This window comes from Sitophilus oryzae, unplaced genomic scaffold (genome assembly GCF_002938485.1).
Source record: "Sitophilus oryzae breed Bouriz unplaced genomic scaffold, Soryzae_2.0 scaffold_808_pilon_pilon, whole genome shotgun sequence".
Classification (NCBI taxonomy): domain Eukaryota; kingdom Metazoa; phylum Arthropoda; class Insecta; order Coleoptera; family Curculionidae; genus Sitophilus; species Sitophilus oryzae.
The window spans coordinates 4,112,571-4,127,944 of record NW_022147426.1 but is presented as its reverse complement, the minus strand read 5'-3'; the positions used below and the strand labels follow the sequence as shown (position 1 = coordinate 4,127,944).

Sequence of the window (15,374 nt, the reverse complement as noted above, 5' to 3'; positions counted from 1 at the left end):
GTTTTTAATATTTTTCAGTGGATTTCATGATTTTCTAAATTTAATGAAGTAGGAAAAAATTCCATTGAGTCTCAGAGTTACATTTTTTATGGTTCCTTATTTTCTTAGACAAATTCAGAGCATTTATTTTAATTTGAGCCAATTTTTGGCTTTTGGCCACTTCTTATTATCTTTTAGGAGACTACTCCCATATTTTTTTAATAAGTCTTCTTTTATTTGTATTATTTTTCTTAATTTCCGGTCAATTCCTGGCGCATTCGCCATTTATTTAAAAATCCTGTCTCGTCTAACGATGTCACTTCTATCTTGCCTGTCATTTTTTCCAATGAATTTTCCTGAGTAACATCGACTCCAGAACATCATAACTAGCCTCCCCTAAGAGGAGGAGACCCGGGTCACCCCCTAACTCTGATGTTCGGGCATCGATGACCTGTGTAGCATGCAGAGGTACCCAAGGGAGTCACCACCCTCTGGTTTACGAGCTAGGTGTTCTAACGCTAGAGGCTTCGGCCGGATACGACCTGGCACCCAAGCTACGAGACTTCTTCGTGCACGTATCCCGTGACGTCTCGACAGTAGAGGGCGGGATATCGGACACATTGAAGATGATGAGGGGGTCCGCCTGTAGGGGTCCCAGGGTGGATGTCCGCTCGATGGGTGACGAGGATGACCCGAGACGAGGCTGCTTAGCTGGGATGGGAACTGACTGGTGAGGCTTAATCGTCGGACAAGGGTTAAATCTGATGAAGGGAGGCGAACTTATATGCTCTGGAGGATTTTTCTTTATGTGTTTGATGTCAAAGTTTGAGTGGATATTCGTTAGAGGAAGTTAAGCATAATCTTTGGTGAATTTTCCATTTCTTATTGACCACATACTACTTTATTTTTTTTCACTTGCTTTTGGCCTACTTCTATTTCACTATTTTCGTATACCATATTTTCTTCATTATTGGAATATCATCATTCATCAATTCTATAAACTCTTTCAGTGATTGACTTATTTGTATATTTTTTGTCATTCCTCTGATACTTTTCTATGATATATTTTATCATTTCTATATTATATAGAATTATAGCATTTTATTCATTTTCATACTATTTTTTTCAATTCATCATACCCTATACAGAGTATACTTAATTAAAATTTTCTTAAATGTAATTTATTATATCTCTGCTATATTGATTGTATTTCTAAATCTTCTCTTTTATTATGTTATTGTTTATTTTACTGGTTAATTTCATTTCTATTGATGCCTACATAGGATGGTATAGTTTTGGATTCGTTTTCTAATTGATTTTCTTCTCATTCCCTTTCTAATTCCTTTTAAAACTGAATTTTTGATTGCGAAATTGTACTGCTTTGGAACGAGGATCTTTGGACAAGGAGAGCTTCACTTCAATTCAACCACCCTATTCAAGATGCTTTAGATGGTTAAATTGAACATTCTACATTGGATTTAAAATTAAATTCATCATTTAAGAGGAAGCTAAATACTAAAACGTGTTTTTTTAAACACATATGTTTAATAAATACCTATTGTTATTGTGTTTTGTAAAATATGTAGATATAAGGATTAATTTTAAATAAAATATTTTAGCGCCACAATTTATATTAATATAGGCAATTGTAAATACACTTGACGTGTATATAGAGTTGCCTATATAAAAGGTGTGAATATTTTAATTAAGTTTTAACACCTTTTTAATTGTTATAATTAGAATATTTCTTAATTGCAAATTTTACTAACTTAACCGTGTTTTTTTCTTGTATTACTATTGAGAATGATTTTATTCTCTATGTTTTACCCTTGATTATAATAACATTGTTAATAAAAGTAGTAATATGTTATTAAATAAAACTGTGATCAATGATAACAAAAATATATTTTACCTGTAAATATTTTTTAGTTAATAAGTTATATTTCATTAATAAATGTCAATACCATTCTTTATTGTGTATAATTAGAATAGAATATAAATAAAGGCATCATATAGCTATTATTCGTTAGACCAAATATATAGCATTTATTTACCCTGCCACTTAATGGTAACATTTTGAATATATGTATAAACATTCAAAATGAATGTCCTATTTGAATATTTTTAATAAATATTTTAATATATTAAACGTACATGTGTTTTATTTACAGCAAGATTCCATTACGATAACAATTAAAAGAAATATAAAAACTCTTAGAGCTCTTATTAAATATAACAAGAAGAAATAAAATAGCAACCTGAAATATATAAATTGCAAACCAAAAATATAATGGCAATATCAAATACTTTATATGTTAAGAACGATTCTGAAAAATGTACCTCATTTCTGTTCAAAATGAAATTTTTAATGACAAAAATGCACAAGATTTGGTTGCCCCGTGCGAAATTTTTCAACACCTCAAACAAATTTTTAACACTAGAGAGAAATGCTGAATTTTGTTGACTCTAACACTTTGACCTCGTTTTCAAAATTAAAACGCTAATAACTCCGTAATTAAAAAAGATATCGGAGCGCGCTTGGCGCCATTCGATAGGGAATTCAACCCTCTATCTGTACGCAAAATTACAACCCCCTAGGACACCCTTTATTTTTTGGGCCAAAAATTTTCTAAGGTTAACCCCTTTGCTCATTTTTGCTCCAAAAAATAAAGTTTGTCCTAGGGGGTTGTAATTTTGTGTACAGATAGAGGGTTGAATTCCCTATCGAATGGCGCCAAGCGCACCCCGATATCTTAATTAGTTTCTGAGTAATTAACGTTTTTGTAAACGAGTCTAACTGTTTGAGCTCGTTGGCCAACGATCTCCTATTTAATTTCCAAGAGAAAAATATTTTTAAAAATGGTCATTTTTGGTGCTAGATGTGGCTCTTTGAGACAAAAGAAATAAAATCTTTATAGAATAACGCATGGTTCTAGACTATGGCAGGGTTTATATGTTATTAAATTAATGTACTAATATTAAAGGCAACTAGATTAATAATATTTGTTGAATATATTTTTAAGCATTTTGATTTTTGTTTGTTTTGGCAACCAATATTTAATGTTACTGTTGCGATGCCTTAAGTTTAAAGATTATTCAAAGGATTCAAAGGAAACTATTTGAAACATTTATTAAAATTTATTAGAAAAAGAATAGCTTATAAATACCTACAATTAACACAATTAATATTGTTAAACATATTATTCCATGATACAAAAAAAAACATGATATTATACATCCCATATAGCATAACCCCTTGGATTGCTCGTTGATTCTTCTATAGATTTTCTCTCTGATGTATACCGGATGTTCGTATTTCCAGTATCATGCAAATATTTCTGAAAAAAAAAGAAAGTATTTATACAGGGTGATACAGTGTTGCGAAAGAGCGCTCCGTATCATGTCCTTGTTTGATATTTTCACTGCTCAAATATTTTTTACGACATATAAAAACGATGGTAACGTAACTTTTTAATTATTAATATATAATTTTCATATGCATGTTTACAGAATCAAATATATGTTTACATTGAAGTCACTCAAACAACAATGCAAAAAAATTACCTTATGCACTGCATCTCTTCATAACAATAATACATTTCTAACAGTGTAGAACCACCATTAAGATTTAAATTATCTATATATCAAAGAAAAAAGCATGTTCGGGAGGTACAGCATAGAGTCCATGGATTTGAATGTTCGAGAGTATAATTTCCTATTTGGAGGAATGATTTGAAAGCAACAATTAGAAGCAGAAACCATCTCAAGGATTCCAATCTTGTTACCCCAGCTTTATTCTTTATTGGCACACACTTTCATTGAAAAGCAGAGTACAATCGGTGAGGTTTTCTTATGAATCTCTACGCACATCTTATGAATTTCTACGCACACATCTTCCCCAAAGAAAATCTCTTTCTTTCCATTTTTCTTGGTTTATCCTCCTTTCTTATCTTCATAAGAAGCTCGTATCATGTATTATTACATATCTGTACCTGTAATAAAAAAAGTTTCGTCAACATACTCATTCATTGCCTTCACAGATTTCACTTAAAAATACGAATGGTAGATAAATAATATTAAAAATTAGTTATAAAGTAGATTATATAGATCGTACATTTTAATTTAACCAGTAGATTTGTTATTAAACTGAAAATAAACTCATTTTATTTTACTTTTAGATAGCAGATACAAAAAAAGATTTTTTTTCTAGAGTTAAAATCAAAATTAGTATAAAATTTTATTCATAGATGACTCTCACTTAAAACTTTTTGGGAACTAAAAATTATAGATTTCTTTAAAATTCTAAGAAAATTTTAACCGAGGTTCAACTATTTGACGATAGATAGCACTAGTTGTTTTCTTTTTTATATAAATCTATAAATGACTAGTTAAAATATTCAAACCATGAAGGCGCCACCCGTGCATACTAAAGCAGAAACCTATATTTGTTTACTTTTAGAACTTTCCGTATGGTGACGCCACAATCGTTTAGACGTTAGTTCCAAAAATTCTCACTGAAAAAGAATGGCGCTGTAGTCAATTAAACGCGCCAAACGAAAAATTTGAATAAACGGAACGTTTTTTAGTAAGTAAATGTATGATTTTCTTGTTATTTCTTCGCTGGTATACATCGATAGTACCATAAAATACCAAACTTACCAATTGTAGAAGTTGCTTAATGCTTTTTTTCTAAGATTCATAGTTAATAAGCCAAGTCCAAAGAATAATTAATTCAGTATATAAGTAAAATTTTCTAAATAGTATATTACCTCATTTCTTCTAATATTTATTATAATATATTATAATTAATGTATAATTTTGTCCCTTCGTTTTCTCTGTACTCTGTATTTTACTACAGTCGATAATTTTTGGACTGTGCCAATTGGTTACTAATCGACCAGATACTTTTTATCTATTAGATATGCTATAAAAGCTGGTAATTATACAGTTTGACCATTGTAAATACCCGACAAATTTCGCAAGGCCGACGAGGCCGATGTTTTTCACTGATAAGAAAAGAATGTTTTTTTTAGATATTTTTTCTTCCTGAATGCATATTTTAGGATATTTTATATTCTTTGTCCGTTTGGTCTGTTATACTAATCGCAAGTATCAAAGTTCTGTTTGTTCTAGTTTTAAAAAGCGTTCTTATTTCTTTATAGTTGTAGTGTAAAATTAGATTGATTTATTAAGTTTTTATTTAGTGTAGAATACCAGAAGTAGTTTAGTAGTGTTTTTATAACAGTTTATTTTGTAGTTAAGTATAATATGTGAAGGGATAATTTGGTTATTTTTCCTTTTTGTTTGATTATTTAATAAGTTTGATAATTTGTTTAGTGTAGAATACCAGAAGTAATTGTGTAGTGTTTTTATACGAGATTATATTCGTTTATTTTGTAGTTAAGTAGTAGGTGAAGGTATTTAGTTTTTTTTCTTTCAATATTTTTTTTAAATAATAAAATAAACTTACTTATAATCGGATTATGGAAAACCAATGTTCAGAATGATGGTTTAATATCAGAATTGTAAAAGGGGTCCAAAAAAGTCTTCTGGGCTGGGTATTTCGCCACTTGTACTGTAACAAAATCTACAAAATAAAATAGTTATTTTTTGTAAACGCCGCTGCGTTAATCCAACGGAGACCAACTTGTCAGCGGTATACTAATAAAACAAATTTGCCTAACTGGACAAAAAAATTCTTAACGTTTTAGGAGATATATCTCTCGTCATCGCAGGCAAAAAAAACACAAAGGACAAATATATATCACTAAATGATGCCAAAAAGTGCTCTAAAACCTTTATTTATTGTAATTTAAATTACTTTGAAGTTAAAATGTAGATATTGTATCGTGAAATAATTTAGTTTTAACAGTGTTAACATCCTTGGATTACAATAATGAATTAATTCAGCAAGCATAAATGTTTAAAACAGCCTTGTGGTCTTGTACTAGTCCCGCTAGTTTTTTTACTTCACACTACTTAAGACGGAGTTGATGTAGTTCTCTGTGTCTGTTATCACATCCAGCAAACCTGTAAAATTAAAAAGAAACCTTTAATAAAGAAACCTTAGTATTTTTTCGGAGATAATTTTTAAAACCAAAAAATTCTAAAAAATTACGGATTAAAAGTGGCACGAAAACGCTATGACCAATCAGAGCGCCGTCGGACTATCGTACGAACGGATAACGGACACACGAAAATCAAACTATACTCCACCCTTAAAAATATATGCACTTATTTAAAGCTCGGCCTGTATAAAAACTATGAAAAATACTTACCAGCCACATCACAAAATTCGCCAAAGGAAGTGCACGGCAACAGTTCATCTGTGTAATAGCTTAGAAGTTTCTCAGAATTCTTTATTAGCGATTCGTCATTATGACGAATATAATCCGCTAAATTATTGGGCCAGTGTTCCAGTTCGCCCTCTACATCCTATAAATAACAATAATAATTATAAAGTGGTAGATTTGCGTTCTTATGATATAGAAGAAATGGCGTTCGCAAGTTTAGGGCCAGGAACCTTTTATTTAAAAAATTGCCGACGTTTCGACCTGTATCTTCGTCTTTATCAAGGCTATTTTCAGCTAAAGGTTCTTTTGTCAGAAGTCGGGATAATATATTTGATTGCTTCTGATAATCTGATATTTCTATACTGAACAACTTTACCTTAAAGAAATATTTATATATTCCGTCAATCAAACCAAAGAAGACCAAGTATGGTTTGTAAACAGAATATTCTTTCACAGACGAGTCTGTCAGACCACTTCCAGTCCCACCAGGCTGAACATGGCGAGCTTGTGCAACTACCAGTAATCTAAATGAAGAAACATTTAATAAGTACTCGAATGTGGGACACACCCTATACATACCTAGACAAATGTACCAATCTTTCTTTTTCCCACTCTCCTTTACTTTTCAAGTACAAAGCCATGGTTGCCATGTATTGCGGACCTTCGGCTTGGAACGCCAAGTCAGCAGAAATATCGGTAGATGCGTAGAGTGATAGAGCAGCAAATTCTCTTGAGTATACCCTTGTTCTAAAATTATGATATAATTATAATTATTGTCAATAGTCAATTGAGTATACTTTGACTATACTATGTGTCACTTACGTGTTAATGACGTACAGACCAACGTGGATTAAATAAGGCACCATGTGCATGTTACTTTGAGGTCCTCCTCCACCAGTGTCCTCGTGGAAGGACTTCTCAAGAGCAAATCGTGATAATAGTAATTTTAAATCGTGTATCGTGGAACTGTGACCTATATCCCTGCAACAGAATATTACCTGCATTAAAATTCAAACAGATATGTGTGGAGGAACAAGTAAAAAAAGGATACATATTATTTTATACTGAATTGGTCATAATAAAACCATAGTCTGTACTTTAACACAAAGATTATCAGAGAAAACAACACAATCTGAAATCAGTTTTTGACTGATATGAATAGACATCATATATGCTGACTGAGTATGTGTGAATATGCATTAATGCTTGATTTTTCAATTAGGATATCTCAATCATTATCTTACACATTTAAAAGCAAAAAACGGATTTAGGATGGCCAAGCGTGTATATTTAAATAAGATATGAGTAAAATACTTAAATTTTAGAAATGTCTTACCGATGGTTAGTACTCTCCTGCAAGTAAGTGTTGTGCCTAGCTAAGCAACTAGCAAAAGCTGACTCTGGTACTTGGGGACCCCAGAGCGGTAACAGTCCGTTGCACTTTGTATTAGCGTTCTGAAGTGCAGCAGACTCCCATTCGTCGCGTGCTCGAGCTAATCGGACAGCTGACATGTGACAGTCAATATGTACCACATTGAAGTGTGTGACAGTAGAGTAACCTAAAATTGGAAAAGGAATGGTATATTAAAAAATCGTATATGTATCTGCCATACCATCTCATACTCTTGGTTAAAAGATTGTAATAAAAAATATATGCAGTAGTTTTGAAGAAATAATAAGTAAATAATAGTAAAGGTAATTTTGCATAAAGATCTTTAACCTAAATACAATAGTTTTCAAAATAGTTGTAGGTTAACATTTTCCCAATAATGCAACTCTGTACAGTCTGTCCAAAGAGATGATCCCTCACCAGTGACAGCTGTGTTTGTCATTTTAAATCACAGACAACTTGTATTTTCTGACATTATTTTGGATGATCTTTCAAAATCTTCCCTGACTCTTTAGACAGACAATATATTATCAAGGTCATTACGTACCAATAGTTTTGCGTTGTTTAGTTTCAAATTCCTCCACGTTACATCTTTTCGTAAACGTGTAAATCCCTAAGACTTTTGTAGGTTGATATTTGTAACCTTCCCGACAAATACAGCACACAAGACCAGATTCCTCTCCAAGCTCTTCAATTTGTTGCAAAATGGTAGATTTTGCTGTCACCTACAAATAGTACCATATTTACATAGCATGAACAAAACAGCCTGTATAATAAAATATACATACCTGTCCTTTATCGTTAGTTCTCATCCCGAGCTGCCCCAGTTGTTTTTCTCTCATGGCCATTGCTAGACGTTTCTTCTCTGATCGCGTAAACTCTCGAACCTATATAAAAATAAAAATCAAAAAACAAATCTTTAAAAATGTCTTGTACTCTTTTAATTACCTCTTCAATTTGCTTAGCCACTACAGGATTAGTACAAAGAGCTTCTAGTAAATTCTCCGCCAAAGAACCTACGTGTTCGTCAGAACTAACTTGCTCCAATCGGTGAATAATCGGTATAGTTTCCGCTTTTGCTATTTCTAACTGAGTGTTTTCGTGACTATACGCCAGTCCTGTCAAAAACCTGAAATTTTCATGTATTAAGACAAATTATTTAACTCAAAAATTACGTTTTAGTTATACCTTAGAATATATTTTAGTGCAGGTTTAGAAATAAAGTCTTTTAGTTCGTCACTGTCTGTTCTCAACAATGTAGGTTTGACGCACGGCGCGTGCATGGTTATATACTCTATAGCGTCCTTAACTATACCTAACGACAGCACATAATCCTTCAGAGTATTTCCTATGACGTTTTTTTCTATGCTGTTAGTTAGCATGCAGAACATTTCGAGTTTTTGTTGGTCTTCGACTGTATGTTCAAAGTCATACCTGTAAATAAAGAATTATATATATGTTTCCTATTTTTTAAATTGCTTTAGCATATCCTGTAGAGTAACTATGAATTATGGCTCAAGTCTGTCCAACGAGTTCGGGAAGATTTTCTCCACTCGTTGGACAAACTATATATCAATTTTACCTGTTAAATTCTAAAACGTTTTTGAAATGCCCAAGCAAAATCTCCATTTTCTCTTTGTTTCCATAAACCAAAGCCGCTAAAACTCTTGTTAAATGACTTAGAACTGACGCGTTGTTCTTTACCGCAGGATGAACCTAAATCAAATAAAAAAGTATTACACACTTTATCTTAAAATACGAAATAAATATATACCGTGAAAGTTAAAAGTGATTTAACGTATTCGGGTCCTCCAAAAGTTAGAGACAATTCTTCAAAAGTCTCCAGTGATTTACTGGTAGCTTGTGACATTAGCTTTTCCATAATGTCTAGTAGTTGTTCAGTTACCGCTGATTGACTATAAATAAATACATTGTTTGTTTGTAACTAGCATTTTTTTTCTTATGGCTTTAAAAATCTTACCTAGAATCTGTATCACCTTCAAGACATAATTGTAAAATTTTCAAAAACACTTCCATTGCTCTTAATTCCGGATCGATAAGAACTTTCTGACATTTATTGACTTTTATACTTAGTCTAAACAACTTTAGTAACACCTAAAAAAAATTAACAAAGCATACAGATAAATTCTTATGGAGTTAAAGAGATTCAAGGTCATACTTGTAATAAGGGTTTTGCTCTCCAAACGTTTTGTATGGCTCCCAAGCGCATTACCATAACCTTGAGACCGCCACAATCTGCCAAAACGTTGGCCATTTTATACACTTCCTCGTTATCTACGGCACTTTGTCCCTTATTGTCCAGAGTCTCGATAAATTCTTCGGTAGCGTCACCCAACAAACCTCTACACGAGAAAAATACTGTCATTATTGAATTGTTAATAAAACGAATCATTCTTAGACCTCATTCTATAAACTACGCGCATAGCATCGTGGTCACCTCCTTCAGCCAACCATATCTTCTTATAGACGTCCTTCACGGGTAAGTCTAGGCTCATAATTTTATTATTTACTAATAATTCCATTCCGTTGTCGTCCTCCAAGAGCGCGACTAGCTCACAATCTTGACAAATTTTGTTTTTAACGTCTCTCATTAACGGTCCCAGACCTGCTTCATTACTTGAGTATGGATTGCCAAGCATACGACCTATAATTAATAAAAAATGGACATATATAAGCAAATATATTCAAAAAAAATATACAAAAAATCGTAACGCACTGATTATTTTTAGCGCCCAACGTGGGACTCAAATCCACAATTCTGAAATTAAGTATCTCGTGCTCTAAGTAATCACAGACAGTGCATTATTTATTGTCTTCTAGTATGAAAGTAATAATATTAAAACATAAAAATGGGAAAGTCTTATTGTCTAACAGTTTGTGGAATTTAGTTGAGGACTGTCGTTTATTAAAGGTACAGTTTAACCTTGAATCTTCATCTCCCGTAAAATGGATTGTATATAAAATTCAAAATGCAATGTTAATGATATCGATTATCTCCAAAAAAACAATAACGATTGGAAATAAAGGCGTAACAAAAAACATTACACAATCATTTTTGGCGCCCAACGTGGGACTCGAATCCACGACACTGGGATTAAGAGTCTCATGCTCTAAGTAATTACAGACAGTGCATTATTTAACGTCTTCTCCTACTCCGGGGGTAGTAACATTAAGACATAAAAATGAAAAGTTTCTTTGTCTAACACTTTGTGGTATTTAACTGAGCACTATCTCTATCTTTATTAAAGGTACAGTAAAACCTCCCGTGAAATACTGTAAATAAAATTCAAAAGCAATGTTAATAACAAATATTGGAAATAAAGGTGCTAAAAAAGCAATTTTTACCTTGTAAAAAGTCCTCTTGTTGGGGATCTTTTTCCAAAGTCAAAAAGAATTCGCCCACGTCGTTTTCCTCCGGGTAAATAATCGAACACAGCCGTTCGAAAATAAAGACAGGTGTTAGAATATCCTGAAGGCTGTATCTCTCCACCGTTTTGATACACACAGACATAAAGGCTTTTGTCTCTTCTTCGGTGCCTTTAAAATAAAAATTATATATAATTATTGAGATTATTTCATATTAAAAAATAACATTTTTGTACCTGTTGTCATTTCTTCAAGCAGTTCCAACAGTTTCTCTTGAGTCTCATCTATAAGTCTAGTTCTTTGAACCACCAATCTTCTTAGAGACAAGTACCCATTAAGTACGGCCCCTTAAAAATATGAAATAAAATATTAAAAAATTATATTAGTAATTATGGTAAGACTTAAAACATTTTCTTTACAATTTTCTGATTCAACGTACCCACTAGTCTGGACTTGTACTGCCCCCTTATAGAACTGTCATCTAAAAATCCGGCCAACAATTCTGTTAGCTGGTTAAGAGCATAACCTTGGGCTAAATCTGACGTTAATGTGGTTGCCTCCAAGCGATGTAATTGCTCGATTTCGCGAGTCATAAGATTGGCCAGCACTAATGGAAGTCCTTTTATAGTTAAGTATTGTTTCCACGGAGTTTCCTGGAAAATATATATTGTAAAAAATACCTTATGGTCAAATCCAAACCATGTCACAATCATCAGACGTTCTAAATGCTTAAGCTTCATTCAGAACCTCGCAATTAGCGAAGAAGTTTGTTCCTTTAATTTCAATGTAAGCATTCAGAACGTCAAAATTAGTGGTAAACATTTTAAATTAGTAGAAAAAGTTACCAAACTTTTAACTTTTCCACTAATTATACTTCAAAATTTGCGAGAAATGTCATTTTGACCTTTGATTACCTTCCGCCAAGAAAAAATTGTGGATAGAAATCAAAAGTTGATTAGGATTGTTTTATAAGCTAAATATTAGGCTTTCTCTATGGATACAACTAACGCAAGCTGTTGCTAGATATTCTATTAATTTTAATTGTGTTTTTTAAATATTGTTAACGATCTTAAACTAAAAAGTATAATGTGTAATTTAAATCACTAATTTATTCCACTAATTGCGAGGTTTCTGAATGAAGTTTTACATTGATATTAGAGGAACATCTAGGAACTTCTAGTCTAATTGAAACCACTAATTTATTCTACTAAGTTCGAGGTTCTGAATGAAGCTTAAGATATAATATAGCCTGTCCAACTAACTAAGGAAGAATTCAACAGACAACATCCAAAACATGACAGAAAATACAATTCGCCTAGGAGAGCTAATTAAAGTGACAGACACAACTGACACTGTCATGGATCTTCCCGTTGGACAGACTATACAGAAGCATAAACTTACCTGTATCAAACTTTGATATAGATTTAAAAATTCGGCTGACGATTCCCCGGCGTCGCTTAACTTAGACAAAAAGCAAGTGAGAAGAGTGATAATTTCCCTCTTATGTTCGTACGTAGTGCACATCGCTTCGACAATACTACAAGCCACCGCCTCGCTTGCCTGGAACTGGAATTAAACAGAACCGTTTCCAGCCAAGAGGTGGCGCTTAACGCCAATCTACTCGTTTTCCCACTCTCTTAACGTATCTTCTCCATTTCCTCACGTACTTTTCGGCTAAATATAAATTACGAACTTCCTGCTTGGTGCTAGCCAACGAGGAACTCGTCTCGGTACGACGTAACAACCGACCTTTCCAACCTAAAATTCAATAACTGTCAGCAAAAGGTATTTTAATAGTTTATCTCTTCAAAACCTGTAAATGAATGTGACGAATCTTTATTTAAAAATTTTCGTACATCCACTGGCGCCTCGGAAGGAGCTAGCTTGTTTAATCCAGTATTTCTAGAAGTGTTCGATTTTTCTTTAGATTTTTTACTAGTACTGGTACTTCCAGAACTGCTAGCTGGTTCGGAAATTTTCATCAAACTTTGTATGATCTTTAAGCAAGGCAGAATGACGCTTTCCATTACAATAGGACTCTTTGAATCTTCGCAAGCTTTCAAAAATAATGACATCATACAGCTAAGTTTTAGTTCCCAACACTCGTCTTCTTTCTGGACCATCGCAGCTAGTAAGGCTATTTCATGCCGAATGTTAGCTCCTAAATACAAAATATTTAAAAAATAACCTTAAGTGGCGTTATATATTTCTAACTTACCTAAGTCAGTACTGTTCAAATTACCGCTTAAGCTGTTTGTAATCCTCCTCATCAACAAGTTACACAAATCTTCTGTTGCTTCTGGATTATCTCTGGTTAATGTACAAAGGAGTAGTCGTACATCTTCTTGGTTGCTTATATTACCTTTTCTAAGGTTGTTCCATACCAATTCCTAAATGATTTTTAAATTAAAGAAATATACTTTATTTATATAACGGTATCATACCTGTACCAAACCATAGGAGCATAAAGTTTGCCTAGTGGTCTTATTAAGAGCTAAAGCTCTTAAAAGTGTTAAACAATGTTCAGTTGCTGCTGTGGCACAACCATAACATTTATTGACAATGCATGGAGTTTTATAAGTGATCTAAAGATGCAAAATAGTAAAAATGTTTGTTACATCAGAAAAAACTATTTATATTACCTGTAAATCATCGAAAATCGACAAACTCTCTGACAAATCAGTGTCGTGATGTTTTCTTTCGTATGTAACTAGCTCTTTTCTAGAAGCCAACACCTGAAGACAATATTATTTTGAATAAAGTATCCAATTTAATTTTATCCTAGATCATATAAGCATATACAGTGGATATACCTATTTCCCAAATAAACACAAGTATTGTGCGATGAATCCACGTGAGTATATTTTTTTATGACCTAGTAATTTTATATTTTATTTAAAATGAAATAATATAAATAAATTTACCTTCTGAATAATTTTACTTAGTTCTTCAAAGGAGGTTTTACACTCTGTGCAGTACTGTTGCGCCAGCATTTGAATGGTTTTGTTTACTTTTACTTGCGCCATCTGGACGGAACTAACAGAATTCTGAGTGTTGTTGTTGCTCGATGTCTGATCCTCAGGTTTCCTATCGTTTCGATGTTCCGTTATTTTTAAAACTAGCGATTCCAATGTAGGTTTATTAGCTATTAGTTGTTTGTAAATTCTGTCGGCTTTCTCCAACAACGAGTTGATATTCGATACCATTTTCTTCCGATCTTCGTCGCTCTATAACGTGGTAAAATAGTAAAATTCAATAAATACAGGAAAGATTCGTTTTACGCGGTTTAACTTATACGTGTTTGTACCTTTGACACAAGTGAGACTTATTTTAAGTATACATAAAAAAATGGACACCATAATTGGACACCGATATTCGTATAACTCGATTTCAGATATCCAGAAACGTATCTAAGGATTTTATGTAGTTATCTTTCAGAAAAAAAAATAGAAATAAGCGTCTTTCGATCGTGATTTTACTCCACTAGACAGGAAAACGCGCACCTGTTTTTCTTCGATTTAATCAGATCCCCAAGCGATTCACATTCACACATGTAAATACCGACCCAAGATTAAGACTTGCCAACTCGGTATAGTTCCCAAGTGTTTTGCATATGTTTCGAAACATAAATCGCTTTTTGTTTCGAAACATTTTACCAAAATATGGTTTCGCCTACATAAGCTTAGTGTCACAAATTTTTCGAAACTTTTAAGAAACAGATGTGGCTCACATATAAAGATTTTGTACCCGTTTTGTACCTGAAAAGTTTCCATAATTCATTTGATATTCTGTCAAATATGAGAATATAATCTTACTTTAATTGTTTGGATTTTGTTCTGCTATTTTTATAGTACTATAATTAAAAAGTAGAAGGACATATTATAGTGAGTACAAATACAGATATTTTTCTTATGCGATTTTGTAATAATTTATTATACGCATTACAGAGATGATTTGTTTTAGGAATAAATGCAATAACAGCCATTACCCATACCCAACAGGAGACTGAAAAAAAATGTTACCTGCAAACGTTTTTTTCTCTTTTTTCCACAATGGAAAAAAATGTTTTAATTATTTTAACCAGAAATTTTGATCGGCGTTGTTGACAGGTGACTAGTTCGAAATTTCTACACAGATAGCAGTTTCAAAACACGAGTTTCTGTCTTTTTAGACACAAATATGATATAATGTAGATGATTTGTGTCCGACTCCATGCCAATTTTTCAAAATTCCGCCTTGTTGGCTAGTTATAGCGTTTTAACTAAAAATATATGTTTTTTATCGGCTGTTGGGCTTTTAAACTCATAAGGACGCGTTCTATTTAC

At 32.6% G+C, this 15,374-nt stretch overlaps 1 protein-coding gene and 1 long non-coding RNA gene across 3 annotated transcripts in view; both read right to left on the bottom strand.

Annotated features, from left to right (window-relative positions):
• Window positions 1–3,104: 3,104 nt before the first annotated feature.
• On the bottom strand, window positions 3,105–5,656 carry LOC115888786. 2 transcript variants are annotated; one of them, XR_004051312.1, is made up of 3 exons: window positions 5,450–5,656; window positions 3,544–3,971; window positions 3,105–3,317 (listed from the first exon to the last, which is right to left on the bottom strand). It is a non-coding gene; the product is annotated as an uncharacterized LOC115888786 (long non-coding RNA). The 2 variants fall into 2 exon arrangements; XR_004051313.1 differs by lacking the exon at window positions 5,450–5,656 and adding an exon at window positions 4,094–4,215.
• A 107-nt stretch (window positions 5,657–5,763) lies between these two features.
• The window catches only part of LOC115888785 (E3 ubiquitin-protein ligase UBR4-like), a 61,576-nt gene continuing 51,965 nt past the window's right edge, over window positions 5,764–15,374 (bottom strand). Inside the window, 26 exon segments of the mRNA XM_030908625.1 lie at window positions 5,764–6,009; window positions 6,258–6,414; window positions 6,649–6,796; window positions 6,852–7,019; window positions 7,095–7,253; window positions 7,609–7,831; window positions 8,210–8,387; window positions 8,451–8,549; window positions 8,611–8,791; window positions 8,851–9,096; window positions 9,245–9,378; window positions 9,437–9,578; window positions 9,644–9,777; window positions 9,842–10,025; window positions 10,084–10,327; window positions 11,029–11,220; window positions 11,286–11,396; window positions 11,489–11,702; window positions 12,451–12,599; window positions 12,602–12,674; window positions 12,677–12,807; window positions 12,863–13,210; window positions 13,268–13,439; window positions 13,494–13,634; window positions 13,692–13,784; window positions 13,974–14,276. Of these exon segments, the coding sequence (XP_030764485.1) occupies window positions 5,945–6,009; window positions 6,258–6,414; window positions 6,649–6,796; window positions 6,852–7,019; window positions 7,095–7,253; window positions 7,609–7,831; window positions 8,210–8,387; window positions 8,451–8,549; window positions 8,611–8,791; window positions 8,851–9,096; window positions 9,245–9,378; window positions 9,437–9,578; window positions 9,644–9,777; window positions 9,842–10,025; window positions 10,084–10,327; window positions 11,029–11,220; window positions 11,286–11,396; window positions 11,489–11,702; window positions 12,451–12,599; window positions 12,602–12,674; window positions 12,677–12,807; window positions 12,863–13,210; window positions 13,268–13,439; window positions 13,494–13,634; window positions 13,692–13,784; window positions 13,974–14,276 (4,389 nt within the window). The 3' untranslated portion in view covers window positions 5,764–5,944.